The following is a 14,376-nucleotide window of genomic DNA, read 5'->3' on the forward strand; positions in this document are numbered from 1 at the left end:
ACGCCGGGAGCCGCACCGCTCCCCGGCAGCCGCCGGCCCCGCCCCGGAAGCGGCGCGAGGGGCGGGCGGGCGCGGAGGTTGCTGGGCTGCGCGACGCCGACTGCGGCCTTTAAAGCGGCGGAGCGGGCGCGGGCGGTTTGGGAGCTGCCGCAGGTTGGTGCTCGGGGCGGCCGCTTTCCCCCGCGTCGGGCGGCCGCGCCTCGGGGACGGCGCTGCTGGGGCGCGCTGTGCTCCGCCGGGGCGGGCCGGGCCGGGCCGGGCCCGGCGTTGCCGGCCGGGAGGGAGGAAGGGAGGGAGGAAGGAAGGAAGGAAGGAGTCCCCGGAGCACGTGCTGCCCCGGTTCCCGCGGGGCGGCTGAGGGCGCCGCTCCCGGGCCTGCCCGTGGGGCTCCGGTCCGGCGGGCGGGCAGCGGTCGGGCTGCGGCCGGGCCCCGGCGGGCGCTGGGCGGGAAGCGGCGCGCGGGGTTGCCCGGGGAGCGGCGCGCGGCAGCGGAGGGGCGGCTGGCGCGGGCCTGGGGGCCGGGAGCCGGCGTTCGTGCTTGGGAGAAATTCCTTCTTGGGCTGCACCGGTTCCAGCCGGAAAGCAGGGGTGACGGTACCGTCTGCGGTGACGAGGGGGGGCAGCTGATCCGTACCGTAAATGAAAAACTGTGTTTTGAGACAGGAGCCTGGTCAGAAGGCTCAGAACCCTCTTGCGCAGGGGTTCCTGAACAATGCGTTGCGTGAGTAACAGCTCCGTGTTACTTGGGGAAACTTTTTTTTTTTTAAATAAATCCTTTCAGTCCGTTACAGTAACAGTAAAAGCCATTGGCCTGCACTTTGTCTAGACCTTGAAACTAAATAACTGGTAAGATGAAAATCCACCCCAGCGTTCTTCTGGGATGATCTGGCTAGTACAGCACGGGATCAAATTGTTCTCGTTAAAGGGCTTTACCCTTTCAGTTTGTAATTTGAATCTCCTGCTTACTTGCATTGTCTTAACATGTTTTCATTTTGAGTAGTACTGATGCGGGCCACTGGTGCACAGGAGGAATAAATCAGTGTGGTATACTAAGAATTTGCAATAAAATCTTACATAGGATTTTGCATGCTGTTCAGACTGTGATCCTTCTTCAGTGGAGCCAGCTTTTTGTCAGCCTCTGTTGCTGCACAGCAACTGCAAACTATTGATCTGGAAGTTGGATCCAGAAGACCAGCGTGTGCCAAATGACTGAGCTGAACAGTCCAAAGCGAGCATGTGCAGCGAGACTAGAATTTTATTGTGAATAGGCTAGAGCTCAGCCAGGTCTGAACTGAATTCCACGTGTGGCAAGCTTGAGTCTTTCTTAGTCTTGCCTTCTGTTTGTTGTTACTTGCAGCTGAACGAGTGCTTTTTAGAAAAACTTTTTCAGGTGTCAGACTTAATCTGAAGGACTCATCCTAGGTCTTGTGTTGTCTTACACTTCTGTGGAGTTTAATGTTTACCTTGAAAATACTGCTAAGGAAATAGACTTTGATTTTTGTCTCTTAGCATTGGAGCTGAGCCACCTCAGGTGGAAGCGAGTTGCTGGTTCTGGGTATTCTGGCACCCAGTGAGACAGACTGGGAGAGTGGTGCAGTGTGAGAGCTGGGGAAGTGCAAGAAAGACAGGGTATAACAAGGCTGAAGGAGTTCCGGTGGCAGAAGCTATGTGAAGACAAAATCCCTCTGTCCAACTCAATCTGTATTTCAGTGTGCACCAGCAGATTGTCTCTGTTCTGGAGCATATTGTTAATGCATTTTTCTTAAAACCAGACTAAAATCCAAATTAGTTTTTTTCCTCAGAATATGCAAGAGAGCAAAATTTTTCACATCTGTTAGTAAATTAGTATGTTGTCTTAAACATTAATTGAGCTGTATTGTGAAAAGCACCCACAAGACAACGGTTCACTTAAATTTATGTTGCCTAGTGCTTAAAAAGACCTGCCACACCTGGAGAAGGGACTTTGCAATGTGAGTTAAATTGCCAAACTAAGGTTGGAGAGTTAAATTGCCAAACTAAGGTTCGAGAATATGAAGATTCACATAGCTGCCATTCAGTACTTTTTTTTTTTTTTGACCATGAGGATACAGTTTAATGTCAGACCTAACCCACTGCAGCTGCTTGCTGCCACAGAAAGGGTTTTCTGATTTTTTTTTTTTAATTTTTTTCTCCTGTGCTTCCTGCTGTAACAGCTCCATTGCTCGTGTTTCTTACAAGCTAAATCAAGTCAGTGATAGACTTATGTAATGGAACTGTTCTGCCCTCTCCTCAGTGGGGGTTAACTTTCTGTTAGATCCGGTGTTGCACTAGCACACAAGGAGTGTTGTCAATTAGTTGATCCAATGCAAAAAGCTGAGGCTACTCCATAGATTGCCATTAAATTACACCCAATGAGGTACAATGTAAAATAGAACACTGGTTTATCTCACAAGTCAGATGTTGGGGAAAACATCGCAGGGGAGCATTAAGGTAGCGCCGGCACCTGAATGTGGTGGTGAACTAATTCAGTCTCCTGTAGTGAGGGTGGCTCATGTGAGACATCTCTAAAGTAACTGCAACTGTTAGGTTGTGTTCTATGGCCTGGATTTTTGTAAAATGCTTTACAGACAAACAGATCACACTGAGCATAGCTGTCAACTAACACTTGCTGAAGTCATGCTTTAGAGAGTGTTACAATGTTATGTACAGGTGGAATTCCAGTTGTGGAGACCAGGATGCAAATTTTAAGGCTGTTAAGTGCCTAGGTTAAAAAGAACTACAAGCAAGTCGAAGGATGCAATGCAGCCTCCCAATCAGGAAGAGGAGGAACTGGGAATACTGCGGAGTGCAGTAGGCTGAGCAGTGACTGGTGAATTAAACTACTAAAATAAGAAGATGGGGCTGCCAGGCGGGTGTTCTGATGAAGAACATAATTTCCTGTGAGAAGGGAGCCTCACGGGAGCTTGTCCTGCTTCTGTGTTGTCAGTCATCTTGATGCTCTGAAAGATGTTACTGTCCTGCAAGTGGCAGAAGAGCAGAATGTGTATGCTTACATTGCCCAATAAACTGTAAGACGTGAGTGCAAGCCCATCTTCACCAGTAGTCTTAATGATTGCTGATCTGCGAACTGTGGTAATGGAGGGCCGTGAAACTGCTTCATCTTCTGTAGCTGGATTTAGCAAGTGTGATAGTGCCCAAAGGGAGAAAGAAGAAATCTGTGCTTCATAGTTCAAAACTGAAGTCAAACTGATACCTGACAGCTTTATAAAGCTGCATTTTTCCTCGAGGATTATTCTTCACACTCTAGCCTTATCTTAAGAGCAATAAGCTAGATGTTATCTGATGCCAGTTAGCTTTTTGGCCAGTAGCAGCTTTCTTAACAACCTTCTAGCTCATGTAGTTGACTGTATCTGATGTACTGGGATTATATGCTTAATGCCAGTGAAGGGAAGATGTTACTTTCAAGTTAAAACGTGTTGCTTCTTATCAAAGATGCTTGCTTCAGTATTGGGGCAGAACTGCAGTGAAGACAAGTTTGTAAAGGAGAGAACTAGACATCTTTAGGATGTATCAGTAAATGCAGATATTCTCATTCCTTCCTCCAGTGTTCCTTGAACCTTCAAATATTAATTAGGAGGCAGAAACTTCAGAAAAGTTTCTAATTGTACCTATTTAGGAATATTAAATAATTTTTGTTCCTGATGCTTTGGCTAGTGGCGAGAGGTTGGATTTGACTTAAAGAACAAACGTTGGCTCTCGCATTTGTTGCTGTTAGGTGCCAGCTGAGGATCTGTGCCTAGAAAAAGGTATATAACAAATAATGCTGTGAAGTATTAGCATGTTTTTACTTATCTTGAATGTAGAACGGAAAATGCTGCCTTAACCAAAGTATTTTACTTGGGGTTTTTCCCAGTTGTTTCATAGTTTCCCCGTGGAGTTCTGCAGTCGTATTTAAAGTTGGCTCACAAGCATAAATGTATGGCTGAAGAACTTGTCTGTTACCTTGTTTAGATGAGGCTGCAGTGAACTACAGCACTACATGAATGTAGGTCTGTAGAAAGTACTGTTCAATACTTAGTGCCTTTGCTCTATATTCTCCTCAACGCAGCTGGTGAAAATGGCTGAAAATGGAGATGGTGAAAACATGTCTATTTTGGAAAGCAAAATCTGCCAGCAAATTGAGGTAAGTTCAATTTATAGTTTGGGATCTGGACTGGGATGTAGTTTTGGAGACATTCAGCGGTAGGGACTTGGCTAGTGGCAAGTTAAGTTCACGGGAAGTTGGACTTGAATCTTCAGCTCTTTCGAAAATGTCTGTCGCAAGTCTATGACAGGTCTTTTAATACTTGAAGACCATTCATAATTGTAGTTTAAGTTGTCTAGAGTTGTCTGTAAGACCACCATTTAAAAACACAAGAGGCTTAACTTGCTAGTGTTTTAGGTGCTATAGCAAGTGAATGTATCATTAAACAATTTATTACTATGTTCACTGGGGTTATTCTATCTATGCACATAGGAAGATACATTTTTAATTCCATATGACTTAACTTTTGGGGGGGGAATTCTACTCAGGAATCTCTGGTGGTCAAAATATTGGCATGTTGCATAACTTGCTATTATGATTAACTGCTTTCTAATTTCTTGCTACAAATTACACCTAAACTTACATGCCTACTTTAGATTAACTATTTCTCACTCTAAAGGCTTAGAGGGTTATCCTAAAATGGAAAACTGAGCACATCACTTAAAATGACATCTAGAATTAAATTGTTTTTGTGAAAGACCAAAATACAGCTGTGCCTGAGTCCCTATTAGCATATGGAGCTGTAGTCATTATTTATGAACACACTGCACCCCCCCAGATCACCAGAGATTGAGGAAAAATAGTTGACAAAGCTAGACTTGTGGTAATGTGAGTTTGCAATATACTGGAGGGAAAGGTATTGTTGTAAAACCAGCATTGACTTCTTAAGGCACAATAATATTGGTGGGAAGGCTTCAACTTATCCTGTGGCTTCAAGAATTTGACCCTAGTTAGATGACTGCTAGTAAGCATCAGAATGTGATTAACTGGCCTATCTTGTACTGAACTGAACAATTTATCCACGTGACACTCTGCTCATCCCATGCTGGACATGAATAAAATGAAAACTTAGTAAACTAAAGTAAAACCATTTTTTTTTTAATCTTACAGTATTTTCTTGCATGAGACCTAAACAAACCTACAGTCTACCTTTGCTTCATTAGTCCCATTGCATGAAGCATTGGGTTTTTTTAGAGCTTGTGTGTTGCAGCCAACTTTTCCAAAAGTATCACGTTAAAGCAGGAAGCAGTAATCTTGGAATTTCTGATTGCTCAGATTCATTAATTTTGGTATGTCTCAATCCACTGCAGTAAGTTGTCAGGTGAAAATGAGCTTTTAAGACTGAACATTCAAAGACAAACCTATCTCCCTGCCTCCCTCTCTCTTCTTTTTTGCAGTACTATTTTGGCAATCACAATCTACCAAGAGACAAGTTCCTCAAGGAACAGATCAAACTAGATGATGGCTGGGTGCCTTTAGAAGTAATGATCAAATTCAACAGGTAAAACAAAGTACAACTAATTTGGATGGAAGGGCAAGTTTCAGCTACTTATCTCTATCTGGGGTTAAATGTCCCTGGTCTGCATGTACAAGTCCTCCTGCTGTTTTAACATTTGGCTTCAGCTTTGCCTATATATTTGTTTAACCTGTGTCTGCTTACTCAATAGGTTAAGTCACCTTTCAAAAGATTTTAGTGTTATTGTAGAAGCACTAAGGAAATCCAAGACTGGTCTAATGGAAATAAATGAAGACAAAACTAAAATCAGAAGATCTCCAAAGAAACCCCTTCCCGAACTAAATGACCAGTATAAGGCTGCAATTAAAAACAGATCCGTATATGTTGTAAGTAAACTTCTTCCTTTGCTCTGTGCTGTTCTGCATGACTTTGACTGAAAACCATCCAAGTAAAGCTTGAATTAACTCATACTAGATAGGTTATAATTTCTGACTCAGTGTCAGTTTGTTGCATATAATTGAAGCTTGTTGCTGTCTTGCAGAAAGGCTTTCCGCTAGATGCGACCCTTGATGATATCAAAGAATGGCTTGAGGATAAAGGTCCAATTGAAAACATTCAAATGAGGAGAACATTGCAGAGAACATTCAAGGTAGCTCTTGCCATGAACAGTTAGACCTGGGGCAGGGATTCCCCCTGGACAACATTCTGTTCAATTACTCTAACGCTGAATGTCTCTTACAATTTAACAGGGCTCAATATTTGCAGTTTTTGATAGTGTTGAATCTGCCAAGAAGTTCACAGAGATACCAAACCAAAAGTACAAAGACACAGAGCTGATCGTGCTTTTCAAGTAAGTCCACTTAACTGATGTATGAACTAATAATGATCAAGGGTGGATTTAGACAAGAACCTGGCTTGACCTGAGAAGTGTAAGTTTCTACACTGCTGTACAGGTAGCTGTACCTTTTGGAGACCAGCATCTCAACTCCCAAAGATAACCTCAACTGTTTTTTAGCTACTGCTGTCTTACAAAGTAATTGTAATGGAATATTTTAACTGGCATTAACTTGGCTTATGTTCTGTTGAAGGGAGGAGTATTATGCAAAGAAGAATGAAGAAAGGAAACAAAACAAAGTAGAAGCTAAAGCAAGAGCAAAACAGTAAGTTGTTATCAACTGCAGTGCCTCATTTTGCTCACCTGACCGCCTTTGAACCAACTCTAACTAATTTAACTTTTCTACAGGGAAAAAGAAGAAAAACAGAAACAGGCAGCAGATGCTGAAATGGTATGGGTTTCTTAAATCTCTATACCTGAAAACTATGCTTTTGTATAAATTTTCAGTCCACATGTAACAAACATACTTCTGCAGCTACACTTTGTAAAGCTAACGTGGGATATTGAGAATTTGAAATTCTATTATATAGAGCACTTTCTAGAAAGTCACATTAGCTTTCCAACTAACCTACAGTAAGACTTTGTTTTGTCATGGTATTTAATCTTATTTTCAAAAGACTAATTTTGTTTAAAGGATCATGTCCTGAATTTAAGTTACTAGGCCTGTTTACCTGTTCAGAAGTGATTCTAAATGCACTATTGAGATGATTGTTCTTCTGTGGTATTTGAAGGATCCAGTCAGGATTTTATCAGTATTATATAGATTTTCAACTTGAGGCGTCAGCCCACAGACAACTGTTTTGTAGCATTTAAAGAGTGTAACTCTTATGGGAAAGAAGTCCTAAATTACACATCAATGTATAATGGGAAGCAAAGAAAATTTTAAAAAGAAAAAAAAGGGGGGGACACACACCTTGCAAGACTTGGAAGTCAGCATAAATAAGCTGTGCAGCAAGAATACTTGGTTACTGATGGTGCTAAGGGGGGTGACTTCAATTGCTTATGTATCGCTATCATGTTTTAACAGTCTTAGGATTGAGGGGGAAAAAAATGAATATTTGAGCTTGGCTCTTCAACAAAAATGCGGGGTTTTGTATTTCTTTTAGAAGTCTCTGGAAGAAAAGACAGGATGTCTTTTGAAGTTTTCTGGTGATCTAGATGATCAAACATGCAGAGAAGATCTCCATGAGGTATTTTCTGATCACGGAGAAATCAAATGGATACACTTTGTCAGAGGTGCGAAGGAGGTCAGTAGAATCTTGGACAGTGAGTTAAGATGTCAGTATTAAAATTTGAAACTGAATGATTAAATGCTTGTTCTCTTCTATAACCAAATAAAAAAATTGACTTGTGGCATTTCAGAATATTTAGAGAATTAAATTATTCCCTTAAATTCTTTCAAAAGAACAGACAAAGGTTCCAGTCTTCTCAGCTGATAGGTTCAAAACTGAGAATGTTAGGACAGTCTGAGGGTTTTGGTTCAGTCTGGACGTATTTTACGTCAGGGAAGAGTAATGAACTTGCTGAGGTACCTAACAGGATATGTTGTTCATTGTTCTTGCTGAATGTTTTTGCAGTAAGATTCAAATGCAAATACCACTTTTCTTTTTAAGGGAATTATCCTATTTAAGGATATTGCAAAAGATGCTCTGGAAGAAGCCAAAGAAGCACATAACGGAAACCTACAGCTTCGGAACAAGGATGTTACATGGGAAGTGCTAGAAGGAGATGCAGAGAAAGAAGCTCTGAAAAAAATACTGGAAGATCAGCAAGAACTACTGAAACAGAAAACAAAAGGTCCTCCTTTTATTGGTTTAAGCATTTATAATGTCCTAGAAGTGACATTGTGTGAAAGTAACTAAATAGTGAATACATGTAAAGCACTAACTAACTGTACAGTATTCTTTTGAGCTCGCAAGTTAAAAGACAAATGATACAAAGCTTCTGACTTCTCTCCACAGGACGCAAAATTAAAGGAAAAGGAAGAGGGGGAAAGATACCTCAAGGTGCACACAAAGGGAAAGTACAGTTTCAGGGCAAGAAAATAAAGTTTGAGAATGAAGAAGGTGGCGAAGATGATACTAAATCAGGTATGTCATTCTGTGCACTGGATGCAGCTTCTTTAGTACACGGAGCTACTTTCTGGGGAAGTACCCATGTTTCTTACAAGTGTTTCAGATTTGGCTGTGCACTGTAGTATTTCTGTCCTCTGTCAGTATCAGTAAAATAACTTTAAGGGTCTTCTGCTTGATTCTGTCCAAAAAGCATATTAAAATAATGACTAGGTAGCTGAGGCTGTACTGTGGGGCTGGTTCAAAGCATTCTGCATTGAAAGATGGTGGTTGTCACCAACGTTACACAACTGTACAGACCCACTCTCTTCAGTGGTGAATTTTTTTTCCTTGAGGGTATGAGAAGACTAATAGTTCTGCATATTGGTATTTAGCTTGGAGAAGATGAAGAGCTAAGCTTCTGTTCATTAGATATGGCACCTGCTTAAACAAAACGCAGTGAAACCTACTCCTGTTAGATTGTATTCCTCCATCTTCTTACTGGCCCTCCTGCTCTAAGGTGACACAGGGAAGAAGCTCTTCAAAGTTGGTATTTTAGAACATCTAAAAGCTTTAAGTCACAGTAATAAGTAAACCCTCTAGTGTAGCCGCGGCTTTGGATATACTAGGACTCATCCTTGAACTTGCATGGTAGGATGGGTTTATTTTTTCAGAAGATTTCAGGTAATACTGAAATGTTTTCCTTTACCATAAGTGACTACTTATTCAATCTTGCAGAACCAGCAAGTCCCAAGAAGAGACCGCTAGAGGAAATGGCAAAAGAAGAACCTGCACCAAAACAACTGAAAACAGAAAACGGAGATGGAGATCAGTAATACTAAAATAAAATAAATCATTGTTTTTATTGTTCCATTTTCAATAGGTTTTAAAGACATGCCTCAGTTCAGGAGTTTCTTGGCAGAAAATCTAATGAAATCCACTTCAATGTCAACCTATAATGAGAGGAAAGCTTCATTTTGTTGGGTTACAGCTTTTTTTTTTGTTCGTTTAAGAAGCATGCTTGCTCTAAACATACCACCCTGGAAAACTTTTATATTTATAATCTTGTTTATACTGTCGGATCCTCTCGACTTCTATGGCACCTCATTCAAATGTAGAAGGTTCTGGACTTTGTAATCTTGCAGTTACGTTAAATAGCAGCTGCCAATAAATTCAGAAATTACAGCTGCTTACTTGTGAAGCTTTGGATGTTAATGTAGTGTAAAGTTTAGCTGAAGTAGCAAAGCTGAAGGACAAACTTCCATCCTTTAAGTTCAAGTCACCAGGAGAATAGGTACAGCTGAATAAAACTTTTGGGTCTTTGCTACTCAATGTACCTAACACTCTTCAACTCTTGCTCAGCCTACTCCACGATGCTCTCTGCTTCCCCTGTGGCAATGGGATACATGTCTTGTAGGCCAGCGTTTAGCACCCAGGAATTTGCCAGTGGGTGTAAGCTTCCATACTTCAGCATCCTGACTAGATCTTCTCTTGTGCTTCCTTCTGCCCCCTCTAAGATGCTTCTGTGAGGGATTTCACTGGCTATACCTATTTGCGGTACAGGGCATAGAACACTGAAATAATGCTACAGCTGTAAAACCTTGGTTAGTCTGGCCTTCATTACTTAATTCAGTCTAAGTTCCAGCTGCAGATAGGATCAAGCAAATAATTACTAAAAGCTGAATGAAGGAGGCTACCCTTAGCCTCTTCACATCTAGTTGCAGTGCTGGCTTTAATCTTTGTGTGTTGCTTTGTCCTGGATTACAATGAATTCTTTTCCCTGTTCAACTACAAAATGTAGCAACAGCAATGGAACTTGATGCCATCACAGTGAACTTCTCCCAAGTCCTGCGAGCATTCCTCATCCACTACATATGGCCCTAAAACTTGTATTTTCTTAATTAGAATTTATTTACCTGCCTAGTACAAGACATTTTCCAGTTATGTTAGGTTTTATACTTACTGATTTCTTCTTATGGAACTTGTATGATGCTGGTAGGTCGTATCTAAGTTCTGTGAACAGCACAAAGAATACTTGTTACACTAGAATGATTATTAGTCAATTGACTTAGACCCTACAGCCACGTTCTTCCATTTCTGCTATTGCCCACCTGTTTCTCCCTGACTGGAGAACTGGTTTGACCTCTGGATTAGATGATGACTGAACATTTGAGCCAACCGCATCACACAGCAAGTGGATGGCTGAAATGCAGTTGTGTTTCAAGCACTTGTACAACTTCCATGCCTCAAGCTGTATGACTGCGTAAAGCATCCAGCTGGTGATATTTAACAATCAGGAAGATACTTGAACAACTGTCAGAAAAATACTTAGGTGACTGCAAGGACAGGATGCTTTTTTGTGTGAGAACTGACCCGTGCTTTGCTTTTGTTATTCAACAACAATCTCCTTTTGAAGCAGAAAGGTAGGTAACTTCAGCTTGAAGGCAAAATCTAGTCCAGGAAGAAATCCAATTCTAATGCTGCACAGAATACGTATTCCTCAGAACTTTATTAAGTACCTGCTTGTATTCTAGCCAGGTAGCAAGGTATTAAAAAAAAAAAAAAAAGCCAGCATAAAAAAAGACCTGTGTCATCACTCTTAAATTTACCATGGGCTGTCAAGACTAGCTAGTAATTTTACAGATATTAGCCTCCAACAAAATGGGGTTTTTTTACATTAACTATAAATTATTCTTACCTGCTATGACTTCCATCTTCACTTCCCATTCATCTGCTTTCTTTTGAATGTGCTACAATATTAAATAGATACAGGTACATTTAAAAAGCTCTTTTCTACACTGTCTTATAAACATCTACACCCCTGTACTTAAATTTAAGAAGTCTCCTGTGCTTTTGTTTTTCAAGCTGAAATACATCACATACTTCTCTTGATGTATGTGAGATCACAGTTATTTCTGTGATTAGTATGTACCTGAAACAAGTTTCATACCCTGTAAAGGTGTGAACAAATTGGTGAAGCTATAGACAACGTCACTGAATGCCAGCCATTTCATTGCCTGGTTAATGCTCACCCTCCTAAAATGAAGGACTTGCCTGCCGTGTTGAAGTTTTGTGAAGGGAATATACAGCTGTTTTTGCCATTTGTAAAGCGGTTTTCAGAAAAATCATATCCATTCCTGAAAGAATGTTGAAATTATTACAATTGTTAAATGCAAGCTTCAACCAGGGGCTTTAAAGACCTGCTTCTTGCTTCAATTTTTCTGGAGTAATAGCTGTTTGAGAAACAGCACTGAATATATTAAGGTACATAAAATATTTCTAAGACCCAATTGCTTTTAGTAAAAAAAAAATGACAGGGATCTGAAAAGAGCTAGTATTGTTTATTTCAAACCCAGCAATTCTTAGTTACAATGCTGCAGATGTTAATCTGTGCTTAGGAAACTGCTGCCAGATCAGCAAAACTCCAGGTAATTACAATAGGTAATTATAATAGAGAAGGGAAATGTTTGATTAAAAGTGTTTCCCTTGCTATTTCATTCCTAATGATTTCTATCTGACACTCAGAATTACCAACCTTTATTACGCTTGGTACCAAACGGGGGGTTCATAATAACTGTGTCAAAAGTCTCTGACATGCTGTCGGATAAAGAACAGACATCACACTGAACCATGTTGATGTTCGTGAGCTCAAAGTCTTCAGTATTGCTATTAAATATTTCCAGTGCATCTGCATCTATGTCAAACCCCACACACAATCTATTAAAAAAAAGTGCCACATATTAGTCTCTTGCAAAATAAAATGGTGTTTAAATTCTGTAGCAAAGTTTTAAAAGGGATCTGTGTACACAATTTGTTCTATGGAGGAAATGTAACAAGCATACACTATAAATTCAGCGCTGATAAGAATGCAAGTAGCTCTGTTGCCCTTTCTCAAATACCCTTTTAAAGTCTGAAGGAAGTTTCATGTGTTCATGTAGTGCTTCTGGGGAAAGCGAACGTTATGACTTCCAAATTCATGACAGCGGTCCATCCTTTCCACTATTTGAATGGTTCTTGACTGTATAAACATTAAATAGCCTCATTATGCACCGGATTAGATAATTAAAATTAGCTTAGTTCAGCATTGCTATGTTCTAATCTTATTTTCTACTGTTCTATGCCAGAAAAACACACGAGAATTTAGCATTAAATACTTACCCTGCTCCTAACATTGCGCTTCCAATGCTGAGCATGCCACAACCACATCCTAAATCTGCAACTGTTTTGTTTTCAATATCATCAAAAGTATTGTGAATTGTATAAAGCATACATGCTGCGGGAAGGAAAAAAACACAGGTCAGTAACATCAAATTCACATCTGATTAATCAAGAAAAGCTACTCTGCCTTCATAACACTCTGAACTTAAGGTTTCTCGTCATGCAAAATGAAGCTGATGTTCTCACTGCCTGTAATTCTCTTTTTCATTTATACGTAAAACCAAGTCAAAAAACATTTTGACGAGTTCTTGAACTCTCAGTGGTGGAGAGATTACCCACAGAGCTGTGAGTATCGTCTGTAGAAAAAGTGTGACTCTAAATTTGTTTGGGGAAAACCAACAGGAAGACATAAAACACTGGAAAAAATCATCATTAAGGTATGGATGAGTGTCAGTATGTATGCTTCTGCTGTTTTCTGTGTGCCGTGCAATAAGTCCGTTTCAGCTTTCTCATCTGCAGATTAAGATGCTTCTATGGCAGCGTTATTGTTAGATCAATTGACTTGATTTTTGGATTGTACAGTAACAGTATACTTCTAATGCAAATAAGTTAGCAGCTCATTAAAAGATAATTACACTCCTGCTGGACGCAGTTTCTCTGCTTTTAGTGTAAAGGCCTCAAAGGAGATAATGCAGTAGCGAAACTTTTTTTTTTTTTTTTTTTTTTTTTTTTTTGAAATCGCGACGACGAACCAGCAGGAGAGCCGCGAGCGCTGCCGGTGACCCCCACCTGCGATGTGAGGGCTGGTCGGGTACTGCTCGAGGAGCAGCTTGGGACTGTCGAAAGCGTCAACTCGCTGCAGGCAGCTTTCCAGTTCTCTGAGCTTTAATTTCTTCATGGCTACAGCTCAGCTAGGGCTGAACGCGTGACCAGCTGCAAGGGTACAAATGAACCGCATGGTATCTGGAGCCACCTCACGCCCCGAGCCCCACCCGGCGCCTCCCGGCTGCTCCCGCGCAGCTGTCCCCGGGGAGCCGGCGCACGGCCGACGGCGGGGCCGAGCGCGGCGCCGCTCCCCTCACGCACCGCCGGCAACCGACCCCCGCCTCGGCCCGGGGCTCCGCTCCCAGGCCCCGCCCGCCGCCCAAGGGGAGCGGGCACCGAGCCCCGGGGACCTCCACCAACCACGCCAGCCGCTCGCCCGGCAGGGACACCCCCCGCCGAGCCGCTGACCCGCACGCAGCTCCGCCGCGGCCACTCACCACAACCCCAGCGGACCGGGACGATCCCAGCGTCGCGGCTCACTTCCGCCCCGCCCCCCCCGGCGCGAGGCGGGCGCTGCCGGTCCCACCGCCCCCCTCCGGGCAAGCGGGGACCTGCGGGAACGAAACGGGGTGGAGCCTGCGCCCGTTCGCGGCCAGGAGCGGTGGCCGCCCCCAGCGTGACGCGTCGCCTCACGGCCTGGCGTGCTACCGCCGTCACCCGCCTGCGGGGGGCCCCGGGCGTGACCCCCAGAACGTCCTTCTGCGGGGACGGCCCCCTGCCGCCGGTCCGTCGGGAAGGCCGGACCCCCGGGGCGCCGCAACCGGCTTCTCTCGCGTGCCCCCTCCCGTGATCCCGCCGGCGGACGCACCGCGCCGCGGGCCCGGCGCTCCCCGCCCTGAGGCACCCGCACCGCGACACCAGTCGCCGGAGGACGGGCGGCCACGGCGGCGGAGTCGGCAGAGGGTCGCCCGCCGCGGGGACCTGGGGG

The 14,376-nt window shown here is 42.9% G+C and overlaps 2 protein-coding genes across 4 annotated transcripts; one reads left to right on the top strand and one right to left on the bottom strand.

Annotated features, from left to right (window-relative positions):
* Positions 1–50: 50 nt before the first annotated feature.
* SSB (small RNA binding exonuclease protection factor La) lies at positions 51–9,326 on the top strand. 2 transcript variants are annotated; one of them, XM_075430535.1, is made up of 12 exons: positions 51–153; positions 4,088–4,162; positions 5,461–5,564; positions 5,731–5,905; positions 6,061–6,168; positions 6,269–6,369; positions 6,608–6,679; positions 6,763–6,805; positions 7,521–7,661; positions 8,028–8,211; positions 8,376–8,504; positions 9,204–9,326. In XM_075430535.1, exons 2-12 carry the CDS (start codon positions 4,097–4,099, stop codon positions 9,299–9,301), a joined length of 1,221 nt encoding a protein of 406 aa, XP_075286650.1. In that variant the 5' UTR covers positions 51–153; positions 4,088–4,096; the 3' UTR covers positions 9,302–9,326. The 2 variants fall into 2 exon arrangements, with proteins under 2 accessions (XP_075286650.1, XP_075286649.1); XM_075430534.1 differs by lacking the exon at positions 51–153 and adding an exon at positions 511–721.
* METTL5 (methyltransferase 5, N6-adenosine) lies at positions 9,310–14,015 on the bottom strand. Of its 2 annotated transcripts, none has more exons than XM_075430537.1 (8): positions 13,886–14,015; positions 13,413–13,556; positions 12,624–12,738; positions 12,001–12,062; positions 11,520–11,602; positions 11,164–11,215; positions 10,429–10,478; positions 9,310–9,418 (listed from the first exon to the last, which is right to left on the bottom strand). In XM_075430537.1, the coding sequence occupies exons 2-8, from the start codon at positions 13,519–13,521 to the stop codon at positions 9,365–9,367; spliced, it is 525 nt and encodes a 174-aa protein (XP_075286652.1). In that variant the 5' UTR covers positions 13,522–13,556; positions 13,886–14,015; the 3' UTR covers positions 9,310–9,364. The 2 variants fall into 2 exon arrangements, with proteins under 2 accessions (XP_075286652.1, XP_075286651.1); XM_075430536.1 differs by having other exon boundaries at positions 12,001–12,182; positions 13,886–14,014.
* Between the last annotated feature and the right edge of the window lie 361 nt (positions 14,016–14,376).

This window comes from Opisthocomus hoazin, chromosome 9 (assembly GCF_030867145.1).
Source record: "Opisthocomus hoazin isolate bOpiHoa1 chromosome 9, bOpiHoa1.hap1, whole genome shotgun sequence".
Classification (NCBI taxonomy): Eukaryota; Metazoa; Chordata; class Aves; order Opisthocomiformes; family Opisthocomidae; genus Opisthocomus; species Opisthocomus hoazin.